At 40.8% G+C, this 24,822-nt stretch overlaps 1 protein-coding gene across 9 annotated transcripts in view; it reads right to left on the reverse strand.

The window, feature by feature from the left end:
- The window catches only part of pde1cb (phosphodiesterase 1C, calmodulin-dependent b), a 150,918-nt gene that overhangs the window by 35,935 nt on the left and 90,161 nt on the right, over positions 1 to 24,822 (reverse strand). For all 9 annotated transcript variants that reach the window (XM_078934271.1, XM_078934270.1, XM_078934275.1 and 6 more), the window contains one exon: positions 2,928 to 3,041. In XM_078934271.1, coding sequence (XP_078790397.1) covers positions 2,928 to 3,041 — 114 coding nt within the window. The remainder of the gene's footprint in view (positions 1 to 2,927; positions 3,042 to 24,822) is intronic.

Raw genomic sequence — 24,822 nt, forward strand, 5'->3', positions numbered from 1 at the left:
ATCCAAAAAGCCCAGCATGTCAAAAATCACATGTTACATAACTCACCATTGAGGGAAACAGGAAAATGTCTGAACTGAAAATGTGTTCTTATGGCAAATATGAAGCACTGATGTCAAACGGGACGATAAGAAGGAGTCTGCTCGGATGGTTCCTCCTGGGTCCTGCAGACCCTCACTGGCCTTAATCACTTAGGATCCATAAGTTTCAATTAGCCCACCTCATAACGCATTCAATTAGTGAGGGACAGTATGGACTTGTTAGGATCTCCAACTTTGGTCATTTGCCATAAGAAAACATTATTTTCGGGGCCTTTACAAAACACTTCTGAATATAACTTCACAAGAAGGTCCACAAGCTCACAAAACTTTCCAAAAGCTGTGGGTCACACGAACATACAGCCCCTTTTTTTGTTTCTTTCATTTATGGATGGGGTCCTTTTGAATATGTACATACCATCTGCCATGTTAGCCATGCAGAAATTCAGTGGTGAAAGAAAATTAAGAGAAAATGAGAAGACTTGAAGACTATTAAAAGTTTCCACTGTTGGTAGAAAAAGACAATTTTAATGCAAAAGTACTAAAATAATTGAATTTTTTAGATAAACAGTGCAATATAAACAACTCTTTGATTTTTTTGTGTGTGTGAATTAGGTAGAAAATATTAAAACTATATTGAGTCTATGTAATGGATAAATTGACATTTTGAAAATATTTTATTCAAAACCAGTAAAAGTGGCAACATGTTATTCTTGATTAGGTGTGATTATAAGAATTTTCTTTCATTTTTTATTAATTTATAAAATAATATCTAACAATAACATTATCCAAATAATGCAACAGATAATGTATAGTATATCAATGTTTATTTTTTATTGTCTTTTTAATGGGATTTTATTGCTGGAATTGTTTCAATTAAACCACATTAATTGATTAATGTTCAAATGCAACATCTAAGCCTTTTTCCACCTCAGTTTTAGAAATATGATATTAAAATATCTCTGCGATTAAATTTCTAATTTGATCACAATAAGGGGATCATTTTAGAGCCAAACTAAGCAGGAGATCAAATAGGGATCATGTCACAGGTGTTAATGCTCTCAAGGTGCAATATCCTTAACATCCTTCGCGTGTGAAAAGAAAATGAGAAGCGCAGAGATCTTGATTTTACCGGAGGCTTTTGTTTTCTGAGCGAAGTTCCAACTCAGCATGCGTGGATTTTATGAGGCAACATAAACTCTGCAGTTGTGATTTTGTTGGAGATTGTAGGAAACCTAGTCTGAGAAAGTCCAGATTGTTGATTCCAAGTGGGTCAGAGAATCTCTGGACTAAAACAACCAAAGAGATTCACTCTCAATCGGTGCGTTTCATGTTCAGTTCTGAAGCATGGTGGTGGAGTTTTGATCATGTAGATTTTTTTATTCATTTATTTATTTATTTATTTTGGGGGGGGGGGGGGGGATAAAACCCAGAATCCTTGCAGTTATTAAGCAGGCGTATGTTTCTGCTTACTTCTAAAAACTCTCTATTGATGACTCTTCTATAGTTGAGTTATCAGTTGGTAGAGAAGCTCAATCACAAATAAATCATGAAAATAACGTAGACGTCGTCTAAAAAGGATACATCAGGTTGATGACATCACACACGTAGCATGCTAAAGTTCAAACCATTGTCTGTTTCGGACGTCATTCATAGAGAATCGCTCACTTCCAGCTCCAACAGCATGAAAACAGTTCAGCTGCCATTTTCTTTCCGGGAGATGGACGTCAACAGACGTGATCAGCAAGAGGTGATTGGTAAGAGTCAAGGTTTCTATGGCAACCACACTCGCCAACCAGGAGTGAGCTTGTTGGAAGGCCACACCCCTACCACTTGAAAGCGGGCTGAACAACATCTGTCAGACGTTTTGATTGTTGGACATGGGAGCCAGCAGGCTCCTCCTTCTTTTATTGAGTCATCTGATTGGTCAGTTTATAACTTGAATGACTTGAACTACAGAAAAAAATGTAATATCTTCTTCCCCTTTTGGCTTCTCCCATCAGGGGTTGCCACAGCGACCAAGTCGCATGGTAAACTTGGCAATGTTTTACGCCGGATGCCCTTCCTGACGCAACCTTCTCAAACCGGGCTTGGGACCGGCACAGAGGTAGAGAAGGGAACAGTGAGCAGCCCGGAGTCGAACCCTGGTTTCACGGACGGAAGGCGCCGCAAACCAGCACGAGCTAAACCGGCTCCCAGAAAAAAATGTAATATAAAAAATAAAAAAAGTAGTAAAACAAGAATGATTATTCTGACTGAGTAACAGCTGTTTATTTCTCAAAAGATGTCTATGGGATTTTGGCTTCTTGGAGCCACTTCCTGTTTGTGACTCCAAGGGGGAGGAGTCACTCAGTCCAGCCCTCCAATACAATCAATGTTTCTGACCTGTATTAGCATGGTACTGAAATGCACCAAGTACCGTAGTCAAAAGGAGATGCCATACGGATAGATGTAGAATCGAAAAACAGATCTGTGGTTTTTGCTCTTACTGCCCGAACTCAAAATGTCTCACTTTGACTTTGGCAAAACCCCCAGAAAATCTGCAACAACAGAGGTGAAAATTAAAAGAATCAAATTGTAGACTGAGACGTAAGTAAAAACCAGCAAACGTTTAAAAGAAATTTGCCACAATGAATTCCCTGGAAGTCAAACCTCCAGGAGGAGGTGATAGTTTTTGAGTTTCATGCTTTAGAAGTGACAGATTTTGTTTTTTCTCCCTGTAAATACCTTCTTCACAACAAATAAAAAAGAAGTACAAAAGGATTTTGACTTTCTTGAGTATAAATGTACCAAATAAGTGATTAGTCATGTATGAAACTGTTTTTGTGGCATCCATTATGTGAGATATCGTGCAGAAAGGGCAAACTGTGTGTGGAGCTGGTGACGTTTACCTCGTTTCCTCGATGTAAACGGACTCAAGCACAGAAGCTGCATATTCAAGGTTTTTCTTCAGGTCGTTGAGCGAAGCTTCTCCTCTCTCCAGCTGCTTTACCAGACATCGTAATCTGAAACAAAGATTTCAGCAGTCTTAAAAAAACAAGGATTACTTTCATGTCACTCACATTAGTCTCACCTGCACTTTTTCCTCTTTTGAACAAGTCAAAATGTCTCAGTTTTGGGTCCTAAAATTGCCCCTCTTTGATGTCTGCGGGCTGCTCTTTGACTCATTTGCATTTGTGGGCTATTTTCAAAAGCACTTGCTTCAACCTTTCCATTCCATGTGCTCTTACCATGTGGTTTTTAACCCCATGGACTGCTCAATGTTATTGAACTACCTAGAAAATAGGTCAGCGGTACTGATTTGGCTCTTGATTGGTTCAGATCCATGCAGCCCAACAGTAATTTACAGACTCTTGTGAGGTTTCACAGCCTTTTCTGTGGGAGAAACCCTACAGGCATAAATCATTTGTCGAAGTTCAGCTTCATAAAGCCTTAATTATTCAACATCCAAAATTTAGAGTACGAGTTTAACAAAGAATATTCCACCGCTGTGATGAATAGTTTTAATAGGCTGAAAATGTGAGGAATGTGGCAAATTTATTGGCTTCTTGTCAAGTGTGGAATAAGATATTTCATCAATAATTTCTAAGATGCTTAAAATCTCAAGAAAATATGAAAAGTTGCACAAATGTTGCGAACGAGCATTAAAAATCCCCCGTCGTTATGCCATACATCACACAAACTGCCTTTCAGAGTAAGAGCCTGTTAAATTCTTTAAACCCAGAGTGGGATTTGTGACTTCAGTCGTTCTCACATTTCCCAGAGCAGATAATACTGCAGACATCCATAGGGCTATGTAGATGTACCTCGTGTTGTAAATATTAACCAACTGCATTGACTTGCACTCATTCCAAAAACATTTACAGTTAATAATTGAAAAAAAGTCAAAAGGTGTGGAATCAGCCTTTACCTGCAATTATGATGGGTTTCAATTTGGGCTATTTTTTTTATCCCATTTTCATGCAATCCAACATTAAATTATGTGCTACATAATTGACTACTATTTAGATTGAGAAAGATCATGCATATTCGTTAGGATTTTGGTAAAAATAAACGTTTTCTTCCTGGAAAATCTGAAAAAAGTGACAATTATCCAAGTGGAATGTGTGGGAAAATCTTAAAAGACAGATGTCAGTTCACGTTTAAACATGTGAAACATTTCACTGATGTGTTATGCATCGCGTATAAAAACAGCAGCCTTTTTCCCTAAAACTCACTTTTTAAACTTGACATACAAGCATGATGAAGTTAAAACTAATCAGGTTTAATGGAAAGAAAATCCAGACGATCTCAGCAGATTTCAGCAAATTAAAAAAAACAAAAAACTTGTAACCATTGTTTTTGTCAGTATTCACCAACCTTTGTCTGGTGTCTAGTTGGTTAAAGAAGGTCTTCAATGGGAAATTAATTAATACAAAGGTTTTGAGTTATTGTACAGTTCTATTTTTTAAGAAAACTAATCTGAGAAACAGTGTCTTACAGACTGATCTGAGAAAAGATAATAGGCAGTTGGGTTTTTCTGCCTCAACATGGAGTGAAAGAATCTCTGCTGCTTCTTTTAGATCCAGATTTATTCAAGAAAGATACTGAACAGTGATGCTCTTTGTGCAATGAAACCTGCAAAGTCTGTAAATGAGTAGAGATTAGCATAAATGAACTCAGAGAATTTGGGTTTGAAAGAAACGATGCAGCTCCTGTCCTTAAAATATTGCCTATAACTATACATGAGACGTTGTTGACAGTACAAAAGAAGAATGGCTACAGCTTTGGATTTAGATGAGAGAAGCAACCTGGTCTTCCTAAACCCTTATAGAGCACTGCAGCAGCACACTGAGAAAAGTCAAGTTGTGTTTGATACGGAGTCACCACAAAGCTAAGAGGATAATAAAAACAAAATTTTTATTATTTTATTATAATTTTTGTACATTGGGGTTTCCAGTCCATATTCTGCACACATGTTCCTGTATATTATTCCAGCCACTTGATTGTGGCGCTCCATGTATGCTTTCCCTGCCAGCATCTTCCACCCTGCAGTTATGTGCTGGATTGTTTCAGGTGCATCTTTGCACAGCCTACACCTTGGGTCTTGTCTGGTGTGGTAGATCTACACCTTGGGTCTTGTCTGGTGTGGTAGATCTACACCTTGGGTCTTGTCTGGGGTGGTAGATCTACACCTTGGGTCTTGTCTGGTGTGGTAGATCTGAGCCCCTATCGCTCTGGTGCTCAGGGCTTGTTCCTGAACTGCCAGGATGAGCGCTTCGGTGCTGTCCTGTAGGCCAGCCCTTTCTAGCCATTGGTAGGACTTCTTGATATCAGCCACTTCAGTTATGGTCCGGTGGTACATCCCATGCAGGGGTTTGTCCTCCCATGAGGATCTGTCCTCCAGCACTGTATCCTCTGCTCTCCATTGCCTGAGACATTCACTGAGCACACTGTCAGTTGGGGCCTTGAGCTTGATGTATTCATGGATCTTGGATGTTTCATCCTGGATAGTGGCTTCCACGCTCACTAGTCCTCGGCCTCCTTCCTTGCGGCTAGCACACAGTCTCAGGGTGCTGGATTTGGGATGGAACCCTCCATGCATGGTGAGGAGCTTTCGTGTTTTAACATCCGTGGTCTGTATCTCTTCCTTTGGCCATCTTCTTATTCCTGCAGGGTATCTGATAACGGGCAGTGCGTAGCTGTTTATTGCCCGGGTCTTATTTTTGCCATTGAGCTGGCTTCTCAGGACTTGCCTTACTCGTTGGAGGTATTTAGCTGTTGCAGCTTTCCTTGTTGCCTGCTCCAGGTTGCCATTTGCCTGCAGAATTCCAAGGTACTTGTAACTGTCCTCAATGTCTGCTATTGTTCCTTCTGGGAGTGAGACCCCTCCTGTGTGGACTACCTTGCCTCTCTTTGTCACCATCCGGCTGCACTTCTCGAGCCCGAATGACATCCCAATGTCAGTACTGTAGATCCTGGTGGTGTGGATCAGGGAGTCAATGTCACGCTCGCTCTTGGCATATAGCTTGATGTCATCCATGTAGAGGAGGTGACTGATATTGGCCCCATTTCTGAGTCGGTATCCCTAGCCAGTCTTGTTGATTATTTGGCTGAGGGGGTTCAGACCTGTGCAGAACAGCAGTGGGGACAGAGCATCACCTTGGTATAACCCACATTTGATGGACACTTGTGCAAGTGGCTTCCCATTGGCTTCAAGGGTGGTTTTCCACAGCTTCATTGAAATTCATGAAGAGAGTCCTGTTGATGTTGTACAGCTCCAAGCATTCAGTGATCCACGTGTGTGGCATTGAGTCATAGGTTTTCTTGTAATCAATCCAGGCTGTGCACAGGTTGGTGTGTTGTGACCTGCAATCTTGAGCAACTGTTCTGTCAACCAGGAGTTGGTGTTTGGCTCCTCTGGAGGCTCTACCAATGCCCTTCTGTGTGTTACTCATGTATTGATCCATGGGCCTATTTATCTTTGTTGCAATGATGCCTGTTTCCATGTTGTGGATAGACAGGTTATTGGCCAGTAGTTGTATGAGACTGCACCCTTTGAGGGATCCTACTGGATCAGGATCATTCGCCCTTCCGTTAGCCATTTGGGGTGAGTCCCATCCCTTAGCAGCTGGTTCATTTGTGCTGCCAGGCGCTTGTGGAGTGCGGTGAGTGTCTTTATCCAGTAGGTATGTATCATGTATATGTATCTTGATACATATATATATATATATATATATATATATACATACAGTATATGTATATATGTTTATAATACAGTGGTTTTCACAGAATGAAAGCCTTAAAAATGCACCCCGATGAAAATGGTGTTCGTGATGTTTTTTTTTTCTTTTAGCATTTTTCTGATGATGGAGGACATTTTAGGCTTAAAATTGCATTTCTTTTTTTTTTTTTTTTTTTAACTTGTCCTGTCCAACAGCTGGGCAGACAGATGAGAGCTGAGGGCCTCTTGTGTTGGACAGATTTTACTTTAACAAGAGGGGTTATTAATCTTCAGACAAACCAAAGGTATGTCTGGATAAACCCCTTTTGTAATTGAGGCCAAACTTTATTAATTTCAATCATGTCTGAAAATCTTTGGTGTTGGACCGGACGGAAAAGGAAAGAGGGGAAGAAGAGAGAGGGACGATAGAGAGAGGGGGGGTAGGGGGTGATAATAGGAGGGGAAGGGGGATAAGACCATGAAGCAGCATAAAGCAACAAGTTAACTGGTTGTTAATCATTATGGTAAGGTTCAAATGTAGTACAATAAGGGCGGAGCCTGTCCACACACACACTCAAATGTTATAAACACATCTGCTAGCTGCAAAAAATGTCCACCTGTCGACATGTATACAAAACAGATAGTGTTCACACGCATACTTATGCCTTAAAACCAACTAGTGTGAAATATTTCAGTCATTCAGTCATGCAAACTGTTAGTGCAAAGGTGAGCTAACACCAGTGCTCAGGTGAGTGTATATGTTCTTCTAAAATGGATGGTGGAACGTGGAAAGAAGGAGGGAGAGTGCCCAGCCATCCCCACCCCAAGACCCCCACCGCAGCAGCAGCGGCAGCCGGAATCCCCCCAACGCCACACGGGAACCGGCAGGGAACAACCGCTGCCCGGGCGACCAAGCCCGCCGCCCAGGCCAGGGCCAGCAGGACCGCCGCAAGGCCCCCAGAGCCAGAGAGCAGGGAGGCACGGAGGGAGAGAGAGCGCCGCCCCAGCCCAACCAGGAGAGCAGCCCCCCCGCCGCGCCGGGAGAACCCAACGCAGGGCCCCACCGGAGAAGGACGCCCACAGCCCCAGACGAGCACCCCACCACCACCCAGGAGTTCCGGGCATCCCCCCGCCCCAACCCCAGGTACGAGCCAGGACCCCCCAAGAGAGACCCGCTCCGCACTCCAGGCAGCCATCCGCCCGGCCCACGGTTGGTCCAGGGAGGAGCGAGGCAGGGGCCCGCCGCCCCCGCCCAAGAGGGGGGAACCCCGGGGAAAAAAGAGGGCCCACAAGGGGTGTTGTAAATATGGCCCGACCAGGCTCGGCCACAGTTGGAAATTTGGCGGGGCCCAGCACTCAGGAGCAAGGACCAGAACCCACCCCCCAGGGACACGAACACTCCCGGCTCAGATGTAATGTGAACCCCCCCGCCGTGCGGAGAGAGCACCGCCGGGCCCATTGCATTTCTAACAACAACAAAAAAAAAGCAGTTGGAAAAAAAGCATATTTGTGACGTAGCAAATAATACTGAAAAGCCGCCAGGTCCCGATCCGAGCTCTGAGCAACAGGAAGGGGGCGGGGTTTCTCTAATGGCCTGGGCCACAACTCAGGAGGTAAAATTCTAATGAACTCCTGCTGCTTTGCAGAAATCATGTCGTACACAACAACACAACAACACAGCTTTTTTTGGGGGGAGGCTAAAAACAGTATAATCATATTTAAAAGACCACTGAAAAGGCTTTAAAATAGATCAGATTATGATCATCAGGAGTGGGACTCCAACACTTTTGTTTTAGATCCTGAGTTAAAAACCTGATGAAGATAAACATAGATCAGTATTTATATTCACTCAAGCAGTCTGAGATCCTAGTATGGTGCAAACTAAGGAGCTGCTGTGAGAAGTGTATGCATAAATTATCAACCACTGTTGGTAATTCTTCAACAGTTTGTAGATTGTTTTCTGGTTCTGCCTATTGATACATGTAGTAATAAAAAAGAGGAACTTTCTAAAAGAGTAGAAAAACTTGTGGCTTTTCACCACTAGTTTATTCTCTGAAAAAGGTTTTGAGTCAACGTTTGCCAAATAAACATTAAACAAACCAAACGCGCTCAAAGCAATCTGTTTAGCAAAAAATTTGACAATTGTGTTACAGATTTTTGTGGGTTTTTTGGTAAATGTGAGTTTCCAGCAGGTTAAACATTGATGGAGCAAAACAAAAACAGGAGCCTCTGGCTGTCTGCCTCGATCTGAAGATAAGATTTATTTGTTTTCCCTCACAGCACTGGGAGGAGGAGGACGAGATTACAGTTAGAAACCAGAATGAGAATGTTTTCCTCTTTTCTTATTGCACTCAGTCTTCCCCTGATTTGACCTATTAAAGAAAAACATTGGAAACAGAATGGAAGAGCTGAAACCAATTATATCGAACAGCAGATGTCTGGCAGTGAATGTCCACACTTAAAAAAATAAAAAAATAAAAATAAAAAACAGCCAGAGAGCAGCGCGGCACAGAGAGAGAGTAGATGGGAGAGTAATCAGGCTGCTTTTTCCTCAAAGTCGAGTATTTTTTATGTTAAGTTTAAATCATCTGATCACCAAAGCAAGTGCGTTTCTGCTTCGAGCAGCTGCACAGGCAAATTTTCCACATAAAAGAACACAGAGAAGAGAATAAACGAGAATGGTTGGAGCACAGGGGGATGAAAGCAGAGCCAGGAGGCAAAGAGTGGTCACCACCTGTGTTCAAGTGACATTCCAGCCTCGATAATGAGCAATCGATGGCCTGGGGTCAATGTAATCACCCGGGGAGATTGGCGCGCTCTCAGGAAACACACACTGGTTTTGGGGCTGATAAGAGGAACGCGGCCTGTAAAAGCACCACGGCCCCGTTAAGGGTTGGTGCCACACATTGTGCTTCCTCTGCTGTGATTTGCAGCTGCAGCAGGGCAGAAAGTCATCAATAAACTACCAACTCCTGGGATATCTGCAGTCTGACAAGACAGATGGAGGGAATAGAGAAACAGACATGAGGCTTAATATGGAATCGGTTTACTGTGAACAAAGGAGTAATTGAGTGCTTGACATCACTGTTTATTGATTTAAAGGATGCAACAGTTTTCCCCACATTCGTTGCGGTAAAGATTTACAACCTGTTTTATTTTTACAGTTTTGAAGGAAGAAAAAAACATTTAAACAAATTTTTCAAAAGGCTTTTGTAACTAATGACTGACTTGTAGTTTCCAGCATAACGGACTCCTGAGACACAGAATGTTTCGAGTACACCAGACAGAAACTTTAAAACCAAAAAGCATGAGTGATGCTGCCATTTTCAGCCACCATTTGTCATCATTTTCTTGGAAAAGCCTAAACATAATCTGTGTCATGTTCTCCTGACTAGCAGCCAGAAACCTGAATGTCTCCAAACCTCTGCAGCCTACTGAATGGACTCATTTTGGTATCTACAGAGGGGTAAGGCTCTGGGACTTGTAGTTTTTTGGTTGATTTAAAAAAAAAAAGATCATCTCTTTCCTCTTGTAGTTAGGAGGATATGATTGTTGGTCTTAAAACCTGGACCGGTGGCAGGAACGTAAAGACCCATTCTAAAAAAAAAGAAAAGTTTCAACATGTCCTAGTAGCATTCTTCTGATGATTGAGGACATACATAAAGAAAATAAAGCTTAAAATTCCTTTTCGGAGTATTACCTTGTTAAAAATCGTCAATCAGAACAGATGACAAAAATGCTGTTTGAAGAAAATCCTATTTTTTGACGTAGAAAATATGCTGGGCGGACCACACGCTCCCTGCTCCAAGATCTCAGCAACCTTTTCTTTTTTGGCTAAAATTGGCATAATTGCAATAAAAGAAAAAATTAGGCCACTGGAAACATTTTAAAAATACCTCAAAAGATGAGAAGAGTGAGACTTTAAAAGAGGAGAAGACTTTGCTTGCATCATTGTTGCTATGGTTACATTGCATCATGAACCAGGAGAGGGACTTAGGAAAGTTTAGTAGAACATTTGATCTGACATGCATTTAATCAAATATTGATTTACAAACCAAAATATATATAAACACACATGAAGCACAGATCAGCAATGAATCATTGGTTAGTCTGCAGTGAATTTGTGAATAGATAACATTTATTTCACCAGGAATTTATTACAAAGAATACAGCGCAATAAAAGATGAAGTGCCAGATGTGCAGAAGAAGCGTTATTAAAAAAGTGAATATAAAAGTACATTATAAATGCAATTAAGAAAATATATAAAATGACTAAATAAAATAAAATCCACATCACACAACTTGGCTAAAGTGAAATATAAAAAGGCAGCTCTTTCAGAATGAAAGCGTATGGCACCAAAAACTATTATTACGGTACGTTTGGGTGAGATACAAGAGTTTTCTGATGCATTTCACCAGAAAGTAAACTGTTGGGAGGAAACAAGTGTGAATACCCCAACCCGCAAAATCCTTGTTTTTCCAGCAGCACAAGCATTTTAAAGTTGTATTTCTTTTGCAATATGTGATAGTTTAAAGATGGAAGAGTCAACAATATTTACTTCACAATATTTTATGCATGAACAGTATCTATACAACAAATGCCCTGAAAATGTAACTACTTTTAATGTGTTGAATGCTTCACAACAGTAAATTATTTCAACACAATTGATTCGTAGTGGTTCAGTGGTTTATAAAGCTTTTGTTTCTCCATCACTAGCAGAAACTTAAACAACAAAACCAAGGAGCAACAGATAAGGCAAACGAAGTAGACGACCAGAAAATGAAGGACTGGAAAACTAGAGTCTTAAATAATTTGAAGATAATTAACCAATAAGAAGTCATCTGGAGATAATGATCAACCCGAACCTGTTGTGACTGTGACAGAGGGACAAGGACAAGTTTAGACCAAAGCAAAGAAATCTCAATGAAAAAAACAATCTAGAGTGCAATATCCTCAGAAGGCATAAAATATCACAATAGAACCAAAGAAAATCCACAAATTGCAGCAAAATATTAAATCAGCTCCTCTGTAAAACTGCCTATGAGCCTATATCATGCTGTCTTAAGCCTTTCAGAGTGACCTATATCCATACATATGTTCACATATTACCTTTGACATACTAAAGAAGGATTTGGAAGGGAAGAGGCGGTTCCTCACTTTGTGATGTCACAGTGTGAGGACTAGTTTTCGTAAACTGGGAGGGGCTGGTGCTCCATGTGCAGATTTTTAGAGGAATACTCAGAAATGCATGAATGGATCAAAATACTGCTCTGGGGTTGTTTTAGTGAGGAATTGACAATATATTACACTTAAAAGCATAAAAAAATACTGATTTTGCATGATATAGGCCCTTTAAATGTTTTAGCTTAATTTATTTCTAGGGTTTTCAAAGAAGTCAGTTTTCTTGCATTTTCCGTTTATTTTCAATAGGCATAAATGGGGCAAATAAAAGTCTTAAGGCCAGGCAGAAGAGACCTTTAAAAATTATGTTAATATTCTCCTTTTCCTCTTTTTGCTGTGTTGTCATGCTAAACGTCTAAACTGTATGCAAATAGGAATGTTAATGTGAAGCCCACAGCGAGCGTTGGTGGCTTTTCAGGCTTGTGTGGGAACAGCTTCAAGAATCTTCGGCTGAAGTCTCTCTGCTCTTGATGGATCCATTTAAACCTACAAGTATGTGACAATACGAGCTTCCCCTGAGCATCACCAGTGACTCCTTCAAAAAGTTCCAACATCTGTTCTAAACAAAGCCTCTCCTGTGGGAGTTTGCAGATGACAGATATGACAAGAATGGTGTGGGACAGGAAAAAACTTAAAAAAGATCAGTGGCTGGCTAAATGCAGCCCACTCATGTCAAAGTCTGCCAATCAAAATCAAAAAAGATAAAGTAAAACATTCCAGTAACGCTATGAGCCATGGAATTGAAGAATAAAGGAGAAATGGATGTTTTGGATCAAAGCTGCCTGATAAAATTGGGGAAGGTAACATAGACTCATATACTTTTTGATAAAGCTTTAAGAAGACAAATAAAGTTGTGTTTGTGAACTGACTGATCTAAGAACCTTCCATTACACTTATGTGTGCAGATCAGACCAAATCATAATCAGGATTTACAAATCTGGTCCAGAATCCATCCTACTACACATTTACTAGAACCAGGTCTGGATTACAGCCCTATTCTGTAACCCATGAAGCTCCATGCATCAAGTGTGTCTTTAACTCAACTAAAAAACAATCAGAATATTCAATAAATGCACGTTTCTGCTGCTGATTATGATATTAGATGCGTGAAAATTGTGTCCTTGTTGTCTGCATGTTACAAACATCATTGTTTGAATACATTAGCAAATTTCCAATAAGCTTTCAACTGACACCATTACTTTTTTGGTTGTTATAATTAGAAATGCTGCAGGTTAATTTCTAAAGAAAAAAGTGTGAAATCAGCTAAGTGTTCAAATAATTGATTCTTATTCCCATTAATTTATTAGCCTTTTAATACTGGAAATATGGCTGGTGACACAAAAGAAAACACGCTATTAAAACTTCCCGAACTCATGGACCATTTATGCAATTAAATTCTAACAAATCCTGAACCACTGAAAAGCTGCTTATTTCTGCGTAAACGCTTTAAACAAACACTAAAACACCTTTTTCTATTTTAGAATCCATTGGAATCATGGAAATTGTGTAAACGACTGACGGGTTATGACAGTTCAAAGACGTCAACGCTGAAGCTAAAGCTTGGGTGTTAAAGGGTTAAAAATAATTGTTTGTGTTCATGAGCTATTTATGTTCTCATTTGAGAAGGAGCTTTGCAGCCAATCCAACTTAATTTTTACTCTTGTTTTCAACATTTTTCTTCCTAAATGGTCACAAAAAACGTTTGGCAGTGTGTATGTACAGCAAAAATAAACTGCATCCACTGCTATCTGGTTTAAATAACCTGTGATGGTGAAAAATAACTGAGCAGCCAAAGAATACTGTCCCTCTTAATAAATTTATAATAAAAAAGGGAAAACTACTCAAAACATTGCATTGAACCCAAATGATTGACCCATTGTGGTTGAATCTCCTCCTCCAATGTATATCCCAAAGAAAGTGCCAAAAAAGGTATCTTCTGGAGGATGGGGAGTTGAGGAAAAATAATACTTAGAAGAGCGGAACTATTTTAAACTAAACCCAAAAACCATGGCTAAATCAGATGGTAAACCTCAGATCGATTTTTGTGTTCCAATGTAACAAAACGTTTAAAAAAAAGCAATAAAAAAAGGTCTTCTTTATTGACATTCATTTTCAGAACGTATGGAGAACTTGAGAACCAATTGTGTGCTTTTATGCAAGATAACAGAGAACATGGAGGAAACTGACAGCCTAAGACCATGTTTGGTAAGATCCTAAACCTCAACCACCTCCAGTAAAGACGTAACTTCAACAAAAGCCGCAATGAATAAACGTCAGATCCAGATCCAGATGTCATTTATGACTTTAAATGTAACTTTAAGACTTTTAAGACTCGTAAATTTACAGAAAAAGTTGAACATTTACAAGATTTAAAGTTGTAACTTTAAGAGCTTTTTCTCTGGATGCCTATAAATCTTGTAATTTTTTACTTTGTTTTTGTAGCCCTAATACTATATCTTTCACAAATACTAGATCGCTTTGAACTCTGATCATCATCAAAAGCACAAACAATGTTTGTGAGGTAAACGAGACAGAAAAACATGCAATATTTCAAATGAAGCTCAGCATTGCTGTTGATAGTAGAATTTGATAGTGATACAGACGTGTCTATCATAGAGACATTTAAAAGACAGAGGTCTTTTCTAGTGTGTTGCTGTTCTGGTATATTGTGGAATAACATCTGTCCACCTAAGTTTTGACCTTTTGTTGTTCCGGTTATTACTGGTGTTTAGGCCAGACCAAATCCCTTATTAATGGACACCCTGCAGCCAATCAGAATCCAGTATTCACTCAGACCGTGGTATAAAGTAATGTAATACAGACGTGCATTAAATGCCTGCCGCTGCAATGCTCCTGTGATATTTCCTGTATGAATAAAATGCTACACACTGACTGGACTTAATGCTAGCTCAGTTTTTGTTGTGTTATTTCCTCCCAGCGATCTGATTTAGTGGCCGCTTAAATTTGTCGTGCAACAGCCAAAAGGAAGAGAAAAGGCTTTACTAAATATGAACTTAGTTCCTTCTAATCCCAAAGACCCATTTCCAAGTATTGGAAAATTGTTTGTTCTGAGGGGAAATAAATCAAACGGCTTACCAAAGCGTATTTATAATGCATGTGAGCAGCTTTACAACATCGCCAGAGCCGTGTCACCGAAACGACAAACACTGACTTCTTTTCACGTCAGGATCGGCGCTTGTTTCATCGGAGGTGAAAAAGGTCAAGATGGACTGATAATTCTGAAAATTCTCTGGAAACTGCTGATTATGATCAAAAATTGAGACTAAATGACATTAACAGAGATATAAATTTAGACTATCAAGGTGACAACTTTAAATTCAAGTTAATTGCAAAAGAGGCAATAACAAAGTATAAACAATTAAAAAAAAGAACCATTTAAGATTGATAGTCCATGACTCTCACTAATATTAATGAGCCTCTGAGTGGAAAACACAGAGTCAAGGCAGTGGAGTCCAAATGAACCACAAAACTCACAAGAAAACTCTGAGCTCACTGGAATGTAAAAGCCCCTGAGAGGTTTAGTATATGAGGACTTGAGGGCTCAATAATGACTGCTCAGCTATTCATTTGGTTTTTAATGGAAGGAAAGGGAACATGGAAAAAGGAAAAGGTCGGAAAAATTGATGTTGGCTAACACAGTATTCATTTAATTTTTTTGGAGGTTTGTCTTCCTAATAAATCTGAATCCGTTTTAACAGCCTTTCTGGTGCTATGCGGTATTCTGACACTACTGTATTTACTGAAGGCAGCAATGAAGACAAAAGGAGATATTACTCACTATGAACAAAAATGTAATGGATTACTTTGGAAATATTCTCATCCCCACATGCCAAAAAAAATCAATAACTGGCAGTAATTGCAAATTGTCTGTAGAAACAATCAGAATTTCCCACTCTACACGTCTTAGTCATTTATTTTGAAGAACCTACAAATGCAATGCTGAACATTTTCATTTTTTGGTTTTCATTTAAATCTAGTAAATGGGACCTTGAGAAGTGGTAGTGTGAGCTATTCTGAGTCTTATGTCAAAGAGAAAATGGCAGATGCCTTGAGGTATGCAACACTACCCTTGACCCTCTGCCTCCTGAGTTTCATTTTCACATCCATATGTATACTTCTATAACATGTTTGTGCTCCAAAGCTTTCTCTGGAGCGTCGCACCGTCTATGTGTGACGTAAAACCAGAGCGATAGTGACACACGATCGGAATAAACTGTTTACAAGCTCCACGGTCGGACCAACAATCGGCATAACCCACCTATCTCGATCAGAAACTGGGTCTGATCGGGGCAGAGTATTCCGAACGGCGTGTTGACAAGACAAATTTTCCTTCGATCATGCGTTCTTTCCAATTACTTTTGTCCATGTAAACACATCTGCTGTCTGCAGGGTTTGGGGGTTTGAAAAAAGAAAAATTCGCACCTGTGTCTTCACTCTTATTTACACCTTGCATGTTGCATAAGTGTTCATGCGCATTGAAAAATGCGCATGAACACTTTCTCTCTACGGGTTCACAGAGCGTCTACGACCTTGATACTTTGTGCGAATTACCCGTACAGGTCAGGTCGCCAGCAAACAGTCTGCGTCCATTTAAAAGGATACAATGGCTTTATCAGATTATTTTTTTTTTTTTGGCCATTTCTTTTTTCTTAAAAGAGGTTTTCACAGTAATCTCTCCTTCTCTGAAAAAAATAGAGCAATGTGACTTGATCTAAGGTCGCATTACCTGAATTTGAGAAACCATATATTCTTTTTCCACATCCACTTTTGCTCATATTTCATCTAACATAAAACTTGAAAGTGAATTTGTTCTAGATGACTCATGGTGCACGCCTTTTACATGGGAAGCAGCTGTATGAAAAGCTCAACACGTTACTGCCGGAGAGAGAGGTCTGTAAAAACACAACAGACATTTGCAGCTACGGAAACCTTGATGCGTAAAGAAAGACCATTGACCAGACTAAAGTAATCCAGCTGTACTAATTGACCTCACTGTGAATTTTTACGTGGCCAGTCGATGGAAGACTCTCCCGTCCTGAACACGTCCTTTATCCCTACAGCTCCATGTCACCAAGGTATGAAAACATAAGACTTTGTACCTTTTATCACTCGTAAAAATTTTGAGTTTTAATATTAATAATAAACTACTAGAAATAAAGATGAAAATGATTCTATGTAGAAAGTCAGTGCAAATGTAATCAAACACAACCTTTACTTTCATTTTTGTAAAGTGACCCTGTGTCCAGTATTAATGTAACCCCACCCCCCGTGACGTACCGATGCTGGAAAGTAATCTGTAACACACTGCGGTGCTAAAGTTATGTAATCCAACAGATTAAAATGCATCCATTGGATGAAGGACATAAACAGAGAAACAGCTCATAGAGACCTAACAATAAAAACACATTCAGTTGTTTGATCTCATATTTTACAAAAAGGTTTCCATATGTTCAAAGGATAGTCTTGTAAAAGTGTGCAAATTTACATAATTATTGTTTATGTATTCTTTTTTTTTTTACAACAAATGGCAAAACCTCAAAATTAATATTTTAAAATGTCTCATGGCTAAATCCTTTTGCAACATTATTTAATAATGTTGTTTTTAAAGCAGATGAAAATATTTACATCTTATAGGTCCATAAGATTTAACAACCCCTTCAAAGTTAAAAAACAACAAGTAGCTTTTCTGATGGCAAAATAAAATAATGAAGGTGTGTATTTCTTCTTATCAGGGACACAAACTCATCTTGGGGAGGAAACCATAAAACAGTTTTTTTCAACCAGTGTGCCGCGGAACACTAGTGTGCCGCGAGAGACGGTCAGGTGTGCCGTGGGAAATTGCCCATTTTAACTGATCTAAAAACATTTTCTATCTCCAGGATATACAGACTATAGAGTTTCTCCTTTTTTTAAATTTTTGGATGATGGTGTGCCGCGGGATTTTTGTCAAGGATAAAGTGTGCCATGGCTCAAAAAAGGTTGAAAAACACTGCTATAGATGATCCAGACCAGAACATCCCACCACAAGAATGGCTTTTTCCCTTCTGCCACCAAATATGTATAACAGAGGTATGTTTTGTGTATTTATTTTTCTTTCCATGTTCTATTTTCTTTCTCTTTTGTCACCACACAAAAAAAATGTTTTATTACGAGCCATGGTGCAGCGGAAAAAGGAAAAGTGCGAAAATGCTTTTAGCTAAAATATTCAACCCAGTAACAAAACAAAACAAAAAAAAAACACTGTTACTGGGTGAAATCATTCGTAAAGGGCTGAAAGGTTGGACTTAGAATCCAAAGAATTTAGGGATCAAATAAAACCAACTTACAATAAGTTGTATTGCATAAGCAACTGGAAGAGTTGGTTAATACATTTAAGAATTATAATTATACAAAAGTCAGATTTTCCTGTTACAAAGTTGAATTTAAACAAAAATTTAAATTTGGGTTGTTGTTTTTTAGTCTAGAGTGGGAAAACAAATAGTCCCCTATTTGATCATATGTTGAGAAATGCAATTATTTGTGGTATATTTCTTAGGAACCAGATAATTCAAAGTGCACCGACGTCAGAGAATGACTCATGTAGTGTTTCCCACCATGTTTCCAGATGTTACAATAACATGAAGCTAATTCTATTAATGTAATTTAATAGATTAAACCAGATTTTCAAAGCCCATTGAATTCCCATGTCAGATGAGTCATGCAATCAGGAAATTAGGAGGCTTTGTGTGAGTCTCTGTGAGCCGCGAAGCACAAAAACATCAGCATGCAGTACACAAACACACACACAAAAACACACACATACACTGGGAAAGCTCCCAAAGCTCATTTCAGAGTACTGTATACACCTCACTTCCCCATTCAATTCAATTCCATTTATTTATATATCCCAAATTCACAACAACAGTCGTCTCAATGGACTTCGTACCAGTAATAGCGTCTGTCTTTATGCATCACAGTGTGGAAATGGGTTTCTCTGACAACCGTCAAATGTCAAGCGGCCTTTCACGCACTCACTTGACCCCAAACGGCTTCATTAATGCCACAGAGTGGACAAACAATAGTAATCACATCAGAGAACTTGAATTTCAGAACTGTACATTTTGGCAAAACAACCCAGAATTAATTATGGACAACCAAAGTAGTTCTTAAGTCTAAAACGGAACATATTTACATCTACCTGACATGAAACACTTTAAAGTACTTAGCCATCTAAGTGCATAATTACCTTGGATTAGATTAACCCAGGGACAGCTTCACAATGGTTTCACATGTTACATTAGTGAGGCTTTTCCTCACTGATTAGTCAGTCTAGTGCTGACTACCAGCAAGGCTAAATGACCCGCTAAAATATTATGAATAATAATAGTTGATTTGTCTCTAAAACCAGATAAACTACAAACTCTTGATACTGACAACAAATCAAAGAAGCAGTGATGTGGGGAAAAGGCTTTTAAGCTTCTTTGTTGTTTTAGAGGTGATTAAATTAAAACCTTTCAACCTGCATCACTTTCAGCATTGGTTCATAAACTTGATCTATTTTGTAAAGAGATGCTGTTTACCAAAGGAAAACAGCATAAGCAGTTCAATGTGACGCATAACTCCTGTTGAGGTCACAGGTCACTTGTAATGTTGTAACATCCAAGACGCATGAAAACATCAAGCTCAAGGCCCCAACTGACAGTGTGCTCATTGAATGTCTCAGGCAATGGAGAGCAGAGGATACAGTGCTGGAGGACAGATCCTCATGGGAGAACAAACCCCAGCATGGGATGTACCACCAACTGAAGTGGCTGATATCAAGAAGTCCTACCAATGGCTAGAAAGGGCTGGCCTACAGGACAGCACCGAAGCGCTCATCCTGGCAGTTCAGGAACAAGCCCTGAGCACCAGAGCGATAGGGGCTCAGATCTACCACACCAGACAAGACCCAAGGTGTAGATCTACCACCCCAGACAAGACCCAAGGTGTAGATCTACCACACCAGACAAGACCCAAGGTGTAGATCTACCACACCAGACAAGACCCAAGGTGTAGATCTACCACACCAGACAAGACCCAAGGTGTAGATCTACCACCCCAGACAAGACCCACGGTGTAGATCTACCACACCAGACGAGACCCAAGGTGTAGATCTACCACCCCAGACAAGACCCAAGGTGTAGATCTACCACACCAGACAAGACCCAAGGTGTAGATCTACCACCCCAGACAAGACCCACGGTGTAGATCTACCACACCAGACAAGACCCAAGGTGTAGATCTACCACCCCAGACAAGATCCAAGGTGTAGGCTGTGCAAAGATGCACCTGAAACAATCCAGCACATAACTGCAGGGTGGAAGATGCTGGCAGGGAAAGCATACATGGAGCGCCACAATCAAGTGGCTGGAATAATATACAGGAACATGTGTGCAGAATATGAACTGGAAACCCCAAGGTCAAAATGGGAAACACCTCCGAAGGTTGTAGAGAATGAGAGGGCAAAGATCTTGTGGGACTTCCAGATCCAGACTGATAGGATGGTGATGGAGAACCAACCAGACATTGTAGTGGTGGATAAAGAACAGAGGAAAGCCGTTGTGGTGGATGTGGCAGTGCCAAGCGATGGGAACATCAGGAAGAAGGAACATGAGAAACTGGAGAAATACCAGGGACTCAGAGAAGAACTGGAGAATGCATGGAAAGTGAAGGTGACAGTGGTGCCTGTGGTAATTGGAGCACTCGGGGCAGTAACCCCCAAGCTGGAGGAGTGGCTACAACAGATACCTGGAAAGACCTCAGACCTCTCAGTCCAGAAAAGCGCAGTGCTAGGAACAGCTAAGATACTGCAGGACCCTCAAGCTCCCAGGCCTCTGGTAGAGAACCCGAGCTTGGAGGAGAAACCACCCGCGGAGGGTGAGAGGGGCGTTTATATATATATGCATGTGCAGTAATATGAAAGAGAAACCAAGTTTTTTCTGCTTAGAAATGTACACAGAGGAATCAAGGATGGCTAAACAGTAAGGAAACGTCTCCCACAGCCATTTGTTTATGGAGGTCAAAGCATGGCTGACCCACTCCCAGAGGCGGCTGTTATGAGAGCCGTTTGAAGGGACACTGATAGTGGGAAACAGATCAAATAATGGCAGAGCCGTGCGGAGGCCGAATGCTTTATGTTTTTTACAAAGACATGAGGAGATTGGAATTATTGTGTATTGTAGGACTTCCTGACACTACCTCAAAACACCAGATGTCACAGAGCTAGTTATACTAGACTGCCCTACTACTACTACTTTCCACAAATAGCAAAGAAGCATACATCCTGTTTGCATAAAGGGAACTTCGAAGTCTTCATCATGTTTCACATCTTATGCACAAGTCAGGCTCTGCAACAGACTGGAAACCTGTCCTGCCTTTGCCTAACAGGAACTGGGATAGGCTCCAGCAACCTCATGACCCCAAAGGGATTAAGTGGGTTTAGAAGATGGATAGATGTATGAATGGATGGGTTGATGGATGGAGGAACAAGTCAGGCACAGTTATTCCCACAGAACAGTGTATAAAAAGGACCTTAGGTCTGTGGACACAGACATCATGGAAACCTATTTTTCTTTAAAGCTTTAATAAACAAATGTTGGTGAAATCTTTAGATTTCTTGTCACACTGACTCAACTTACAGATTGTTCATCAAATATTTCTTACAGAACCACTTTAATGATAAATGTGTTTTGGGTTGTCTTTGACACATTCTTGTGGCATTTTTCTGATGATCGGGGACATTCATAAAGAAAATTAAGTTTAACATTGCATTTCTGAGTATTTCTTTATTCAAATCGTTGTGAATCAGGGGTTGCTCCACGCCAACAGTCCCGCCCACAACTCAGAGGTGAATTTCTAATAAACTCCTGCCGCTCTGCAGAAACTATTTCCTAGAAAACCACACAGGATTTTGGATTTGGGCTAAAAATGACTTCATAATAATTAACAGACCACTGGGAACGCTTTGAAGCCAGAGCAGAAGATGATCTGAGTAGGATTTTAAAGTTGGGCATTTGACTAGAATAAACTAAACAATTTAAGGTTTTTCATGCTTTTCAATTAAAACTTAAATGACAATAGATTCTAAATTTATAAGAACAGAAACAGATTATTTGAAAAAAACAACAACAGAGATCTTTAGAATTTTAGGACATCTGTTAAGTCAGTTTGAAACATCAACGAAACTTGACCTTCACTGTAATAGCAGTGACTGGTCTTCAACACAGCGACGTGTGTCTGAATTTCAGAAAATATGAGGTTCCGGCAAAAAGAAAAACCAATGAAAACTGTGACAGAGGAGCCATGCACTTTACGTTCTCCGGGGAGAACGCCTCATGCAGGAAGCATCAAGATCGACCATGTGGGCCTCGACCTTGCTAGGATGTCGCTCAGGACTGAGCAACGTACACGTAACTTTCTTTTTTTCCCCTTTTTTTCTTATAACTTCCTTTGATAAAATATGTTCTTAGAAATCTCTGGATGAGTCTAGAATGCAGGAATCTGAGAGCTACTCGTCAACACAATTTAGCATTTGTCCCCACGACTAACACACACACACACACACACACACACACACAAGAGAAAACACACAAAACAGCACAAGGAAATCAATAACAGCTGAAAAGTGGCACACTGCAGGGACTGAGGTCATCTGCTGACTGTCCTTTACCATCTGAGCGAGCAAAAACATGAGGAGACTCTCTATTTGTCTGACACACAATGCAAAAACACATTTTGAGGAGCAATGATCTGAAACTATGACCTTGATACAGTTTGGACAGTAATTTGCACATGAATATATCCATATTTTACCTCTACTTTTGTTCCAGCTAACATATAAAAACTGTCAGGAATGATGGTCATGGAGGACAGAAATCCAGTAGAAACAACTTTGGAACTTCATATAACAAATAAACGTGACAAAAAAAAAAGGAAAAAAGAAAACACCAGACAATGGCGAAAACAAAATCCCAGAGCAAATCCAAGCTCTCTGCTGGGAAAATAACTGGGCTGAGTTGATTGGCAACTGTAACCCGGTGTGAAGATGATCAGAAGAAACAATAAAGATAATAAGCTGAACAGAAAACAAAGCATGACCTAATTAAACCCAAAACAAGAAACTAAATCAGTTTAGCTTCATGTGGACACCAAGATGGCGCCTGTGTGCACGGCCTGCCGTCTGTCAGCGGTATTTTTGTTTGTGTTTGTGCTACTTCTGACAACTGTCATTAAAAACATCAACTCTTTACTGGTGTATGATCGCCAAACGCTCCTGGATCTGAGCTTTTTTCCACCAAAGCTGGTGCAGTTTAGACACGATGGTTAGGAGACGCCGCACCCGTTGCTGTCCCAGGTGCCTGTCTACCTGTGCCGCACCTCAGTGACGTTTCAGCGGAGGAAACGCCGTCGTCGTCGTTATCGGGGAAAACGCGGGGGTAAGCTGGCGAATCTGAAGCGGATGCTGACGACCTGTCTGAGGCGCTCTGCGGTGGCCTCGTTGGATGACTTTGGACCGGTTCATCGACTCTTTCCTTCCCGGCGCTCATTGGAGCCTGTCAGCACCTGGCTGTTACCTGTCGCCGGCTCAGAGCAGCTGTTCCAGCCTCGCGGTCCCTGTTCTCCTCGCCCCAGGCAGCGCGGGGTGAACCTGGAGAGCTTACGGCCGCTCCCCCGGGCCAGCCGGACCATCAACACCCCGGCCCCACCACCCCCCGCCAGATTTGGCCTGGTGAACACTAGGTCCCTGGCAAACAAAACTTTCATCCTGAAGGATTTTTTCGCCTCTCAGGGCTTGGATTTCCTTTGTCTGACGGAGACGTGGCTGAACGTCGGTGAGTCCAGCGCGTTTTCTGAACTTTTACCGCCGGACTGTGATTATTTCAACTCCCCGCGCACATCAGGCCGAGGAGGAGGAATCGCCACCATTTATAAATCTGCATATAAATGTCTCCCTCCGTCTCTGCTGGTCTCTTTGTCCAGCTTTGAACTTGAACTTTTTGAACTGGGCTGCTCTCCACCGGTGCTGTGTGCAGTGGTTTATCGTCCACCAAAATACAACAAGGACTTCTTAAATGAATTCTCTGGGCTGCTGGCTGAAATCCTGCTTAAATATGACCGAGTTCTTATTGTTGGAGATTTTAATATACATGTGTGCTGTCCAGACCATACAATGTCTAAGGACTTTTTAAGTCTTATTGACTCTTTTAATCTTGTTCAGCATGTGTCTGAACCCACGCAGGAACGTGGACACACACTTGATCTGGTGCTAACATATGGACTCTCTGTTTCTAACCTGGTGATATGTGATGCAGTGTTTTCAGATCATATGCCTGTTTTGTTTGACATCACTCTGCCCTGTAGCCCCTGTAGGCCTCGAGCTCCGGCTCGGTGGGTCCGTATCATCAAACCTTCCACTGCAGCTCTTTTCTCTTCTTCTTTTAATCAAACCAGTGTCATCCCTCAGTCCACATGTTCTAGTACAGATGAGCTCAGCTCCTGGTTACACTCCACCTGCCTGACAGTACTGGATGCAGTGGTTCCACTTAAATCCAGGCAGCCAAAAGTTAAAACTGAGCCGTGGTTGAACAACGTAACTCGTGCTGCTAGACGTGAGTGCAGAAAAGCTGAACGGAAGTTTAAAAAGGACAAGCTACAGGTGTCACTACAGATGTTGAAGGCCAGCTGGTGTCATTATCAGGCTACTGTAAAAGAGGCAAAAAGGGAGCATCTGTCAAATGTTATCCTGTTAAACCGACACAAGCCCCGTGTCCTGTTTAGCACCATAGATGCAGCTCTCAACGCCCCCAAGTCTGTCTATGTCCAACCTACGCTGGAGACATGTGAAACCTTCCTTAGGTTTTTT

This window comes from Oryzias latipes, chromosome 17, assembly GCF_053564925.1.
Source record: "Oryzias latipes strain Hd-rR chromosome 17, Olatipes_Hd-rR_3.1".
NCBI classification, from domain to species: Eukaryota; Metazoa; Chordata; class Actinopteri; order Beloniformes; family Adrianichthyidae; genus Oryzias; species Oryzias latipes.